This window comes from Betta splendens, chromosome 6, assembly GCF_900634795.4.
Source record: "Betta splendens chromosome 6, fBetSpl5.4, whole genome shotgun sequence".
In the NCBI taxonomy this organism is placed as follows: domain Eukaryota; kingdom Metazoa; phylum Chordata; class Actinopteri; order Anabantiformes; family Osphronemidae; genus Betta; species Betta splendens.
The window spans coordinates 7041110-7055540 of NC_040886.2; the positions used below are offsets into that span (position 1 = coordinate 7041110).

General features: G+C 45.2%; 2 protein-coding genes across 6 annotated transcripts; one reads left to right on the top strand and one right to left on the bottom strand.

Annotated features, from left to right (window-relative positions):
* The first annotated feature begins 1568 nt into the window (after positions 1-1568).
* mterf2 (mitochondrial transcription termination factor 2) lies at positions 1569-6678 on the top strand. Of its 4 annotated transcripts, none has more exons than XM_055509604.1 (2): positions 1569-1705; positions 4791-6678. In XM_055509604.1, the coding sequence occupies exon 2, from the start codon at positions 4817-4819 to the stop codon at positions 5942-5944; it is 1128 nt and encodes a 375-aa protein (XP_055365579.1). In that variant the 5' UTR covers positions 1569-1705; positions 4791-4816; the 3' UTR covers positions 5945-6678. The 4 variants fall into 4 exon arrangements, with proteins under 4 accessions (XP_055365579.1, XP_029010115.1, XP_029010117.1 ...); XM_029154282.3 differs by lacking the exon at positions 1569-1705 and adding an exon at positions 3953-4062; XM_029154284.1 differs by lacking the exon at positions 1569-1705 and adding an exon at positions 4013-4088.
* A 2866-nt stretch (positions 6679-9544) lies between these two features.
* On the bottom strand, positions 9545-12858 carry zgc:153031. 2 transcript variants are annotated; one of them, XM_029154287.3, is made up of 6 exons: positions 12588-12858; positions 11824-11873; positions 11404-11509; positions 10905-11031; positions 10412-10527; positions 9545-10022 (listed from the first exon to the last, which is right to left on the bottom strand). In XM_029154287.3, the coding sequence occupies exons 1-6, from the start codon at positions 12593-12595 to the stop codon at positions 9938-9940; spliced, it is 492 nt and encodes a 163-aa protein (XP_029010120.1). In that variant the 5' UTR covers positions 12596-12858; the 3' UTR covers positions 9545-9937. The 2 variants fall into 2 exon arrangements, with proteins under 2 accessions (XP_029010120.1, XP_029010118.1); XM_029154285.3 differs by having other exon boundaries at positions 12571-12856.
* Positions 12859-14431: the final 1573 nt, after the last annotated feature.

Genomic DNA, 14431 nt, shown 5'->3' on the forward strand with positions numbered 1-14431 from the left:
ATGTCTGAGCCTCAAGTGCATTGAAATTTGCATTGGTTTTGAGCTTTGGCACAAAGAAGACGGTTGAAACGTCCTGTCAAACGCAGCAGAACTAGGTCACAACTGTCAATCGTCATGTGGCCAACATTGGTTGCTCAGTCGCATTTCTCTCCCGATTATTTTGTTCCTCTTTTCTTTTTCTGACCGTCCTCCTAACAAGAATCACGGCGACAATCACTCCAACCAGAAGTACCAGTCCTCCCAGTCCTGCCCCTAAGATGTGTGGGGTTAAGTTAGTTTCTTTCTCCGGCTCAACTCTGGTTCCAGTTTTCACAGTCAAGGTGGTGTCCTGCTTAAGGATGCACCCGTAGGAGTCCTCCCATTCTGGGTCGTCCTCATAGTCTCCAACTGTAAAGTTGTCACCATAATCACTGTCATAATCAATCAATACAAACTCAGGCTCTCTTAGTACAACGCAAGAGTACACGCCTCCGTCGTTCATCACTGAGTTGGTGATTTCTAGGGAGGAGCCGTTCCTGGACAAACTCAGTCTGCCCTTCAAATCCTCTGGGACTGAATCCGTGCCAGCTTTTGAGTCATGGATAAGCTCCATCACGTGTTCCCTGGATCGTCTGTGGAACCACTGCACTCTATCATCCCCCGCATCACAGCCTATGACGATCTGCTGGCCTTGGACCACTGTCTGGGGCGCTGAGGGTTCCTCTTTGGGGCAGAGTACCAGCGAGTACTGCATCTCAAGTGCAGAGGAGATACAGGAATAGTGGCCGTTGTGTTCGTCGGAGACTGAAGGAATGACCAGTGAGAAGTCTTCGTCCCCTTTTCTTATATGCAGCTGATTCTTTGTGATGCCGCTGCCATTAATATTCCCTAATGGTGTGTCCCACTGCAGGTTATGACCATCGGAGGGGCAATACAGAACCACTCGCTCTCCTGCGGAGGCATAAATCTCCCTGTTCTCGCTTTGAACAGGGAGGTACATGTTTTGAAAAGCGAGGCAGTTCTCACCTTTAATCACAAGACAGTAATATTGCTGGTTATTGTTTAATAGCTCCGACTCGACCACGAGCACCAGCCCGCTGGCTTTGACCTTTGTGCGGTTCTGCAGCTCCGTTACCAGCGGCTCCAGTGACACGCTGGTATCCAGGATGAGCGTGGTCTTATAGGACGGATACATTTCCTGGTACCAGCGCACAGAGAGGCCCTCCAGTCCCATGGAGCCGCTGCCGCACAGAAGCTCGGTCCACTCCTCCTCCTCCCTCACTATGATTTCCTCTGCGTCGACCTCCTCATTGCACACGGACAGCTGCTGCGTGACCTGAACGACGAGCGTCCGGTTCTGCCAGCACTCCCTCCTGTAATTCGCGGAGTCGGCGTGCGTGAGGTTGGCGATCTGCAGCCCGAGCAGCAGCTCCTGCTTGTTGACGTGGACCCGGCCCCGCAGGTCAGCGGGAGGCGCGACAGGTGCCGCGCTGTCGGAGGAGTTGCCGAGCAGCTGATCGCCTTCTGGCGAGGATCTGTAGACCAGGATGTAATCCACTCCAAAACAGTATCCCAGCTCGATGTTGCTGCCCCGGGTTCTGAACACGGGCTCTGGAGCCTCACTGTGGACACGGTGGCACAGGAGGAGAAGCAAAAACGCGAGGCACCGAATGGAGGTCATGCTGCCTGGCTGTTCTGGTGCCTGTGTCTGGGAACAGTACTTACAGTAGGTCGTTCCCACTGCGTGTGTCACTAAAGTTCCCGCCTCTAGTATCGGTTTCACATTCTCTAAATGTTCAACTTTGAAGTGAGGGCAAACGAATCCACGCTGAGGTGCAGGTGAACACGGACACACAGCGACCGCATGGCAGAGCGATGATCAGAGGAGGAAAGCTTATTATTAAAATGTTATTAAATCATTTTTAAGACCCAGCAAGCTTGAGGAAACAGATATAAAGATATAAACTGTTGTTAGACAGGTTTCTACGCATGTTGTCATTCAAGCTTAGTTGCATGGCAGCGCTCAGGGAGTGTACAGTACTACCTCCATGTTCAGCACCATGACCTGAACCGCATCTGTAAATATCAGGCAATCAGTGTCTAAAGTCCATGAAGGAGCTGGCGTGTTGATACACGGGTCAGTGTGAGAGCGGAAAACATTTCATATCAGTCTCATCAGTTTCATAACACACACGAGTTGGGAAATATGATATGCAACAATCAAAATGAGTGGCGCTGCTACTACTAGAGGGTTTTCAAAATACATTATGTTTGTTAATGACTTTATAGGTCATTAATTTTTTTTGGTGAGAGAGGACTGTGCCTGGGAAAGCACCACACTTTAACAATGTGTGGAGGTGACGCCTCTGGGACTGTCCATGGAAAATTACTGTTGGATTAGAAAAGGTCTGGCCAAGTGAAGCAATAGTGAGGTTGATAAAAATACACATCGTGCCGTTTCTGGCTGAAGGAGACATGGTGGGAAAATAGACCGTTCAACTGACACACATGGGCAAAAAAACACTGTCTGGACAAAAGTGATGGAGGTTCCAATATTTCCTGTTTCAAAGTCACAAATTACACAAAATGACTAAAATAAGATGCAAATAATCAACGAGGAGATGAAGAGATACTATAAATATAATAACAAGAAATAGGACTAGTAAATGATTTGAACACAAGAAATACCGGTGGACCAAACCACCAAAACTAGAAACAAAGCAAACACAAAGACATGACGTGAGTAGTAGCTGTTTATTATAAAGTCCTAACTTCGCAGAGCTGTGAGTGTTGAGGTGAGGCCTGGCAGCCTGTGGCAGCTTCTCTTTTTCCTCTCCAGTCCGTTGCCTTTCTTCATCCCGTGTGTCAACATCTTGTCACTCTCCGTTTAGCATTTGTTATTCCACTTTGTTAGTTTTGGTTACTGTTGCAGCTTTAACGTTTTTTATAAAAACAACAACGCCAATGTGCAAACACAACAGAGTCATACTGTGCACACAACAGCAGTGTGACACTTTGTGGGATTACAGGTCTCGGCAGGTAAAACCATCAGGACTCCCCGACACCATCATTATACTGGGATCACACCCAGATCAGACTGGGGGTTGATGACGTTCCATATGCACGCTGCCCCTTTCGGTTCGACCTTGTGGTTCAGTGTTTTGATTAAACTTGAATGTTGCTTTTGTTTTTTCACATTTTTCCCTCTTAAGTGTCTTGTTCCTGCAGAGACAAACGAAGCGGGGGTGTTCATACTGAATGCGCTTGAAGCTCAGACAAAAGCACTGGAAATACCTCGTTGACTACAAATTCAATGGGAGTGAATGACATTGTTTACCCTGCCAGCCAACATGTTGTTTTATATCCACGCAAAAAAAAGTTGTTTCCCATGAATCAGACACAAGCCAATGAACCAGTTCAATCTATGTCTCCCGTTTCTATGTGGGCTCAGACCTGAAGCATGGTGATCAGCGTGCTTTGATGACAAGCTTAGTCTCATCAACATATTGGGCTTTTCAAAAAGCAAGAGGCACCAACCTGTTCTCCTTTGGGGCATATCATGTGTTTACTAGTACATAGACTGTAATGAACCCAGCTACCCACTCAGCAGCAGCAGCAGTTCCGTGCTGCTGAATGAACAGCTTGCAGAGCCGGTGATCAAGCATCATGATTAAGCACCAACTGCGAGAAAACTCTCCGTGTGTTCAGTCCAATTCAGCCCAGCGTTGATTATACTCATCAGAGCCCCGTATGCTGCAGGGTTTGGAGGCACACCAACTGCTGTTTGAGATGCAGATTTTTGCCAAAATTATTTAATTACTGGACATATGGGCTGCTATAAAAGATCAGCACTTTGAAATTAGGGGAAGCAATTGAGGCACTATGAGCATAAAATTCAAATAACACAAATGGGTTATTGGTATTGCGATTTTAAAAAGCTTCTAAGGATATTAGAGGTGCAGGTTTAGTGTTTCTGTCGTATTTCTAATGCAGTACCCACATCGCTGCCTGTAGGGGGCGCTGTAAGATAAAACATGAATAGAAATAAAAACAGGAGAAGAAGAAGAGTTTCACAACAAAACGGTTCGTCCTCTGAGCGCTGCTTTAGGGTTATTACATTTTGTTATATCTATGTGTAAATGTTCATTATCCATCGCATCCATCAGTCTAACAGCGTTTGATACTGTCCAGCCGTTAAGATGTCCAGCGGTTTCTGCTCGTGCGTCTCCTAGCCGTTAGCTAGCTCGCTATCCACCTAGCATGTGCATTTGAGTCATTTTAAACAGGACGCGTATTCTGAAGTTGACGTGAAAACCGTCTGGTGAAGTGACTAGATCGCATGGCTCATGGTGCTTCTCACTGTGCTGTCTAATCATGAGTGACAGCGGGTGAGTGATCGCGACAGATGTTTGGGTGCACGTTGGCTCCTGCTTTCCCACTTTCCCCTATGAAACGTCTCCCACCCGCTGTGCTGATTAGCAGCTATCTGCTGTCGTGAAAGCAACGCTGAGATGAGTGACATCACTCAGTCCGCCGCCTAGTAAATAAGAGGGTGCTTTACTGTTTGAAGAAGGATGGGAGATAAAAGTAGAAAGGGCTTTTAAGCGCCTTTAGATAAACAGTGTGTCATATTAAAAAGAATACAGGTGTTGCAGGAGTATTACAGGTTTCTGGTTCATTGAAGTCACACTGTGCCTTGTGGCTGCTGTGTGTTTTTTACTAGATTTGTGTCAGTTTGTGCTTTGAGTCATAGACATGTTATTTGTAGCTTTTGTGATCCCCTTGAATTATATTTATTTTCATTCCTGCAGGTGATCAGCTCAAGACTTTTGCCTCGATGTTGCGCCTGATCACAACGTCCTTGTGTCTCCGGTGCCAGCGTGTTACAGCTCTGCCTTTAAACCTGAGGCCATGTGTGACGCTGAACTCAGCAGAGAACCAACAGACTGTGGATGCTCTGTATGACCTGTCTGTGGACCTGCAGAAGGTCCGGAAACTCAAGGGCTGGGTTCTCCGTCAGACTCCGGCCTATACTAACGAAGTGGCTGAGCTGCTGAAGGACATGGGGGCCTCAGGATCGACGGTTGCTCAAATATTTTCAGTTCATCCCGAAGCGGTTCTCTGTCACCCAGAGCAGATGCAGACCCAGACGGAGCTGTGGATGTCTGTGTGTCCGAACCAGAAAGCGCTTCTTGGTTTCATTGAGAAATTCCCAGCGTCCTTCTTCACTTGCTCCAGTCACAATGAGAACCAACGGTACAACATCGCTTACTTTCAGAGCTTACATCTCAACAATCGGATCATCGCCAAACTCATGGCCAGCACGCCCCAGAGCTTCACCTGTCCAGTGGAGCAGAACAAGGCGATGGTGCGCACCCTCCAGCAGGCGTACCAGGACCTTGGAGGGGAGGAGGATAATATGAAGATCTGGCTGCAGAAGCTGCTGAGCCAGAACCCCTTTGTCCTCCTCAAGCCACCAGAGGTGTTGAGGGAGAACCTGCTTTTCCTCAAAGACAAGGGCTTCAGCACAGCAGAGCTCCTCCAACTTCTCTCCAAGCTCAAGGGCTTTGTTACTGAGCTGAACCCCCAGAGCATGTGTCGCTCCTTGCACTACTCCCAGAACACTCTAGGCTGCTCTGAGGCACAGCTGCGGGACATCATCCTCCACTGCCCCGCTGTGCTTTACTACCCCGAATCAACTCTGGCTGAGCGCGTTAAAGGCCTCCTCCGTGCAGGTGTCATCATGTCCCAAATCATAGACACTCCAACTGTTCTGGAGCTGAACACACAGATAGTAAATCATCGAATCCAGCGACTGCGGGAGCTCGGTTATGACATAAGGACAGGAAGTCTCAAGGTGTTAAACGGCACCAAGAAGGACTTTGAAATGAGCTGTGGAAAACTTCGGCTGCGTAGAGAGCGCCCTCTTTTTAACCCGGTTGCTCCTTTAAAAGCAGATGAATGACAAGGTTACATGGACTAATACAAGAATTAAAGCTGCTGGATGTAAAAGGTTGTTGTCAGGTCCTATAAGTCTCCAGACTTTCTAATCAGAGTTATGTATTCATAGCATTATATGTTTAAATTGGCCAATTACAGTGATGCCCTTTGAAATTGATGCTGTATCTTGACAGTACAGAAGAATTAACAATAGATGTGAAGTCTGACCTAGATTCAGATCTCTACACAGAGCAGGTGTGAGGAAGACACACTCAGGCAAAACAACAAAGAAAATAATTAGTTTGAATTTCCTTCCTGCTGCCAACATCCAGCAATGAGGAATGTGACACTGCTTTTTCACACAGCATTTAGGAACCTCACGCTAAACACAAAACCGTGAATCCGAGTGAAAAAAAAATTTCACAGAAAGCCGTGATCACACCCTAAGTTCAGCGTTTATCCGTAATCATAAAACACAGGACACTTGCGACGTGTGTGCTGTGGATTCATGTGGGAAAAGCTGAGCAGAGGCACGTAACGACCTCCCAGAGCGGTTGAGAAGTGAGGCAAATGTATCAGCGTCTTAATATGTCATGCTTTTAGACAAGATGGAGCCCCTGGCCAGATACAGAATTTATTACATTTATTTAAAAGTTTTCCTAATAACTTCACATAAAATGCCACATGACATAAGTGCAATGACAGACGTGCTGACTCGTCTATCAAGTATATTACGAAGTAAAAGTGAGGACAAACAAAGCTTTCCAAACCATTTTATTTACTGCCGGCGCGAGAGTCTCATTTTCACACAATGTTCTTGGCAGCACGACTGTTCCCCTCAGGGAGGATATCTAACTGTGTCTCCGATTTTTTTATTGTTACTTTACAGATGGAGACACTTTATTATAAGCTATTTCACTACTGAGATGCCACTTCATTATCATTTCAAATGAATTCAAATGCACCAGCACACTGAGTAGTTTAAAAAAAAGAGGGGGGAGGAAAATTAAGTTCCTTTGATTTGGGTGAGAAGTGGTTTATTTGAGCACACTCTGCAATCTTTATTCAAGAAGCAGGAGAGTTTCAGTTCATTTATGCGGAATTGATTTTCCATTATGATTGCTTCTTTTAATAAGGTTTCATGTCTGGAAGTGTCACATGGAAGTAAAAAAAAAAAGACCTTAAGGTTGGCGGCCACTTATTTCAGTGTCAGCCACAAAATCAATACACAATCTCACTGAGCATTGTCTAAACCAAGAGAGGAGAGCATTGTAAAGTGTTCCCTGTCTTGTTTTCAATGTGTTGGAGTCTTGGGAATGCAGCAGAAGCCCTTAAAATATGCGTAAGTGGGGCCTCTGATGGGAGTGAGCTTCACAGCCGATGAAGCCACGACTTTATTCCTCAAGGCTCCTGTGCTCTATTAATGTGGACGGTGGGGGTCACAACAGATAGAGAGAGAGAGGACTTGTGTGTCCAGAGGGTGGAGGTGCAAGAGGATGAAGAAGAGGAGGGGGCACATACGTTAACAACTTCCACTTCCCATCTGCTGCTGTCTGCATCACTCAGCATGCTCCCGTAGCCATGGCAATAGCCGCTGGGCAGATGATGCGAGTGCATCTGGTAATGAATTTGGGTTCAGCAGATAGATGCCCGAGTGGAGCTCATTTTCCATTCACAACATGGAGGCCCGAAGCGGGTGTGCGCACGCAGCAGTAACTCACGTACGCCGCAGCTGGTGCTAATCACACGCACGCACACACACACACACACACACACACACACACACACACACACACACACACACGCGACGTTTCCCTTTAAACATCGACTCCCCTCTCGGCCGGTTCGTCAGCAGGAATCGAGCAGAGGCGGATCAGACGAGGTCTCTGGTGGACCGGGTGGATCCGAGTCACCTCTGTTTTTTCACACGTCCTCTTGTCCTCCGTCGACTGGGGGCGTCGCCTCACGCCGCGCCCTTGAATCACAGCGGCCAGAGAGGTTAATTAGAGGGAGCATAAATTGTCCCTTCTCATTTCCAACGTCACACTGGTTGATGTTAACACATTGCTTTTATGGGCCGTACCTCACCGGAAACCGATGACGTGTGCAAATAAAAGCTATGATTTCCCACTCGGAGACAGAACGCGAACGAGCGCCGCCGCACTAAATATTCCTGAGGCTGGAGTTAGTGGGAGTCAACTTCAAGTTTAGAAGCACATTCTTTATAAGCCGCTAATGAACTTTTTCCTTTTCTTTCGACTCAAAGGACAAAACGAGAGGCTCAAATTCTAGTTCGGTTCCATTTTTATTTTTATTTTCCTGTTCTCTGTCTCGTGCCTTTCACACATTTTCATCATATTTCTATTGCCCTCCCGCCTACACCGAGAAGTTTGTTTTCTGTCACTACTTGTCTGAAACTAACAGACGCCCTGGTGACACAACACAAATAATACTGTACATACACTGCAGGAGGAGAATAAATGTCACGTTGATGGATGCTGAATGAACAAAAAGTGGAAAAAAAACAAACTTTATTGATCATTTCATCCCAGCTTTGACGCACAGGCTCAGCTCGCTCTCTCACCTGTGGAGAAGCTCGGCCTCCCGGGATTGCAACGCCGGCTGTGCCGTTTTCCCGAATCCTCCTTTAATGTGCTTTATTATGTTATCAGCCGTTTTAAGCGAAACGTCAGTGAGTGTCCTTGAGACTCAGAGCGCTGCTGCTGCTGCTGCTGCTGTTTGAGTCTCGGGCTCCTTGATGCGTTCGTAGCGTCTCACCTGGGGATTCAGATGCATTTTTATCATCCCTCATGTTCCTAATCGCACCCGTATTTTACCTGCCCGGATACATGTGCGGAAAGCACCACAGGCTCGTGCAGGCCTCCTGTGTAATGGAGGCGTATTGTACACTGCTATTGTTTTTGTTTCCCTGCACTGCAAGTGGAGAAGTTTCTGTCTTAGTTCGTTTGAAAACCAGTTTTCATCCATCCATATATTCACTCACACCTACGAGTCCCCTGTGAACCTGACTGCTTGTAGGCAGGAGCGAAACCCACACAGACGCAGAAGGAGCGAGCTCCTCGCCGACGGGCCCGCGGCCAAATAAGCAAATGTATGCTAATTGAGCATCTGTATCAGACGCCTCAGCCGCGCGGCCCCCGTGTCCCTGCGCTCAGGTTGAGGTTGAATGGCTCGCTGTGTTCCTGCTCCTTGGGGCGTGCGATGCAGCAGGAATGCGCCGGAGAGTGGCATCCACGGCTTTATTTGAGTGTCAGGCAGCGTGTCTGGCATGTAAAGCACCCGCCACACCTTTTCTGTTGTTCTCTGCCCCATTCTCAAAAGTCTATTCAATCAGATCGGAAGTCAGGGAAACAACCAGAAACGCAATACGCTGATCTTTCTTTTTTACCCACATTACTGTTTGAATTAACTAATCACTCTATGTTGTATAGGTTGAAGTCATTTATTCTTTATACTGATCAATCATAATCATAAAATACACATTTTTGCTCTGGGCTGCAAAAAAGGCTCTCTCTGTTCTTTCTCTCATTGTTACGGCGCCATCTAGTGGTCACAGACGTGCAACAAGCGGCTCAACATACGTTTAACAAAAAACTAATTCAGAGAAAGTTTGCACTTGTTCGTTTTATTTAATTTCAATAAAAGCTATCAGCCATTACAAAAATACAGCGTAGAAACACGACAAACACATAAGATGTAATATCTCAGTCATTTTAAAAGTACAAAATTCATTTTAGTATCAAAGCAAGCCAGAAGTATTAAGTATTAACAGTATTAACGAGGAGGACACTAACAAGGGGGCTGAGTTTTGTAGACAACAAGTAGAACGCTGGTAAAGTGTCTGTGCACACAGAGCTTCGATTTCGTGTTGAAAATAAAAGAGTTTAAGGTCATATTAACACTAGCTGGAAAGAGTGCTTGTTTTCCGGGAGTCAAGTCTGCTTTAACAAAGGCTCCACATTTCAAGTTTTTTCTGAGATGGTCTTCATTTTGTCATCTATGCGTCGCGGATCCTTTTGAACACCTGGAATTTGTACTTTATACCATTTTCCTCTTGGATCTCACTTGGAATGCCAGGAAATCTTATTTGGAATTCACAGAAAAAAAGAGATGAGTCCGTTAGAGAACAAATATAATAGATGTACTATCTATCAAAACTCCAAAAAAATTACATTGTAGTAGGAAATATACTGAAATAATATGGGATACTACAAAAATAAGGTGACAAATTAGTAATTAAATACTTTCTATCAAGATAATTAAAATATTGTTCATCCTTACAACAATTACACAGCAGGTGAGCTCTAAGTTTCCTGTCACATTATTGACCAACAAACTCAGCAGCTCTGTTGCTCAGTGGTTTAATCCAGCGTCAGACAGACAAGGCGACAGGAAGGCCTCACTTTACCACACACACACACACACACACACACACACACACACACACACACACACACACACACACGCATACCTTTCTTGAACTTTAAAGATTTCTCTGTCAAACTCGGGGAAGAAAACATCGCAGTCAAAGTCAGCCATGACGTCTGTCAGATAGAGCAAATCACACCAGGGATGCTTCAGTGTGTCCTGGTCACAAAGAGAAATCGAAAGAAACATTCTGGTCATAATTAGAACAGTGACAGATATGACCTGCAGATAAAAACATTTCAGAGAAACAAAATGAAACATAGAAATGTACTTGGATAGTAAAATTCTAGAAAGATATTCAAAAATATTGTTTTTGTACTGGTATGGATTGGAATGACTAGTCTTTACTAACTGAGTACATGGGCTTCCAGCAGGACACAGGACTTTTAAGTGAAAGCAAATGCAAGCAAGTCCTAAAGCATGTTACAATGTGCACATAAGCCAGATGTAAATTGACTCATGAAATGTCCACTGTCTGCAAAAGTATCTGCTGCAAAAGGAGGAATTGTTCTAATTCCCTCAATGACAGTGTTTACCACATAGACCCGCGCTCCTCCAATAACCCAGATGGTTTCTACTAAGTCAGCAAGTGGGGGCTCTGAAGCCAGACGCACGGCGCTCTCAAAGTCCTGACACAAGAAGTGGGCGTGATCTGGAGCGGCCCTGTAAGAAAAGACACAACAAAGATCTGTATGTGTGTGTGTGTGTGTGTGTGTGTGTGTGTGTGTGTGTGTGTGTGTGTGTGTGTGTGTGTGTGTGTGTGTGTGTGTGTGTATGTGTGTGTGCGCGCGTGTGTGTGTGCGTGTGTGCGTGTGTGCGTGCGTGCGTATGTGTTTATGTGTGTGTGTCTGTGTGTATACAGTATGTGTGTGTAGGTGTGTGTGTGCGTGTATGTGTGTGTGCGCGCGTGTGTGTGTGTGTATGTGTGTGTGTGTGTGTGTGTGTGTGTATGTAGGTGTGTGTGTGTGTGCGTGCGTGCGTGTTTGTAGGTGAGTGTTTGCATGTGCATGTGTGTGTGCAGAGCAGATTACTGACTTCAGTGTGTTGCTCAGCACCACGTGTAGAGCGTTGGGCAGCGGGAGCAAAGCTTCTGGGAAGGAGTGCCAGCACAGTCTGCCCCAAACCAAGATATTCATTCGTCCTGCAATAAAAGGAACACAATAATTAAATTGCCCTTGGAAAATGTATTAGAAAACCAACATTAAGCGAATTCATCACACTGGTCATGTGGACATTTCTTATCAAACCCGTCTGGTTTCCACTTTCACACACTGTAAAATTAGCCTAGCTGTCAAATGATGTGCTGGATGCTTATTGTTTACTCAGCAATTCTCTCTGACTTATTTTTATTATTTTACTGACATTTTACAAGTGTCGGGACACAGGTGTGGTCTCCAACATGCAAATAATGCATACATTTTAATATAAAGTGACACGCTGATGGGGAGGCAGTACCTGGTCTCGTCACGCCCGTGATCGTGTCAATAAAGAACTTGAACTCGGCTCTGTGAAAATCAGATTATCATAATTAAAACAAGGTCAGTGAGGCCACCGAGCCTGGAAACCCATTACGTCCAGCGATTACTTTCCACATGGGGCAGAGACGACACCCTGTAACACATCAGAACACGTGGTGCTTGGTGCCAGCTGCTGTCATAACTGCTGCTCCTCCAACCGGTTCTACCTGTTGCTACTCTTCCTCCACTTCCCCACTGCTCAACAACTAGCTGCTATAATAATCGATCATAATCAATGCGCTGTTTATCTGTTGTCGTCCCATGTAACTGTGTAACTGTCCAAGTTAAAGCTGATGTCGTTGATGTTTATTCAGGACAGATTGTTGCTAAGCGATGTATTTGTTACATCTTTTTCATAAACCAACATGTCTGTGCTGATTATACGAAATAAAAACGTTCTAATGTTGCCTATTGATTCATTAATAATAATAATCTGTATTAAACTGAACCCTAACCCACTGAAAGAACAGGGATTATCATCTTACAGTCTCCAGTAGGTCCAATAGGTCCTACGGAGCTCAGAACCTCATTGTGGTCCAAAGGAGACGCTGATGTGGCGCAGACTAGTGATGCGCAGCCAGGCTGATGCATACTAAGCAGCGATGTGCGCTATAAATTGCACACCACACTCTGAGGACGTCATAGATATCACAGCAGCATGCGTTACAAGCGGTTCGTGTCTTACGGTAAACTCCAGGGCACCTTTCCATCCTTCCCCATCCCCATGTTGTTGCAAATAGCCGCGATCGGACGGATCGGCTTCCTCTGCATCGCGTTCCGGCTGTTTTCCATCTCCGCCGCGGACGGATCGAGCCGACGGGCGGCACGAGATCAAGATCTGACGGGGAAACTGCGTGTGCGTGAGGGATTCATTTATGGACCCGGGGGAACCGATAACCGCCCACCGCCAGCGATTGGACGCGGCGCGTCGCGAACGCTGGGACCCGCGGCGGATCCCCACCCCCACGACCAGAGGCTGCGATCACACAGCAACGTGACCCACTCACAAGGGAGGCTTATGCTCCTCTGTGGATGGAAGTGGACTCAAAGTTCACCGAGGTGGCGTCAATAAAAGCAGCACCACCTAGACGTTTTATGGTGTTATTAGTTTACTGCTCTGAACACCGCGTTATAATAAACGTCTGTAATTAATAGTCACAAACACAATTAACAACAGTTTGCTTTTGTTACATCTTGTGTCTAGGATTTGATATTTGTGTGGCATGTTGTTTTGGAGAGATGTTTTTCTAAGCAGTGATTAAACAAACAAATGATTTGCTTTATATTGCTGCTTTCACAGTGCGTAAACAAAGTTAAACAAATATACAACTAAACGTCTTAGTGTAGAATATTCATGTCAGGTAATACAACAAATCAAAAATATTATTTATTATATGTTCTATTGCCATTTCAATAAGGTTAGAATTTAACATTTATACAAAAACAAGTAACTTATTCTTGATACAAGGAGCTTGTTTTTGACAAATGTGGCTGTGTGTGTGTGTGTGTGTGTGTGTGTGTGTGTGTGTGTGTGTGTGTGTGTGTGTGTGTGTGTGTGTGTGTGTGTGTGTGTGTGTGTGTGTGTTACATAGCACCACGTGTAGAACATTGGGCAGAGAGAACAAAGCTTCTGAGGAGTACCAGCACAGTCTGCCCCTCACCATGACATCCATTGGTCACGCAAAAGAAGAAATAGAATAATTCGATTTGCTTTAAATTCCCGCTCTCATATTATGTAGTCTGTGAGGTGAGGACATAATATTGGTCATTGTGAGTTTCCATGTTAATTATTTTCTAAACAACCTTAAATACTGTTGATTCAAGATACTCTTCAACACATGAAGGACTATAAACAAAGTCACAACTTGTGACTAGTGAATGTTTATGTCAGGTAGTAAAAACAAATCAAAAAAGATTCCCATGTTTTATTGCCATTTCAAAATAATTCGACTTATCTTTCTTATGAGGAGCTTGTTTTTGACAAATGTGGCTCTTATCTTAACTCAGCTGGTCCAAATGTTCCACATTATAGTGTGGCGGACCAACCAGGCCATTAGGACAAGGTCCACGATGAGAATTATAGCTGCACTGATTACTGCAAACATAGTTTTGCCACCTTAATACATATTTTAAACTGGTGATGTTGGTGTTTAAAGGCAAAAGAACAATAAATATGGCGCTTGTGTGTTGCTGAGTGCGTTGCAGGACAAGTTGCTACCACACTGGCTACAGAGCAACTAGGGAGGCCCTACATATTCTCTATATTTGCTCTGCCGCCGGCATTTAGAGCTCATTTCTGATGGAGCTTCTTCATGGTCTGTTTTTCTGCATTAAAACACATAGAACATGCCCAACATTTGCATAACAGGCTTATGATTTAAGATGTTAAGCCTTATAGGAAAATCTACTCCAATCAGATAAGCTGATGGTGGAACAAAAAAACTACCTGAGGCTCAAAGTTCACAGAGGTAATGTCAATAAAAGCACAGCCTGCACGAGTTGACTGCTTTAAACACTGTTTTTGACTGTAATTAAAAGTCAACAAC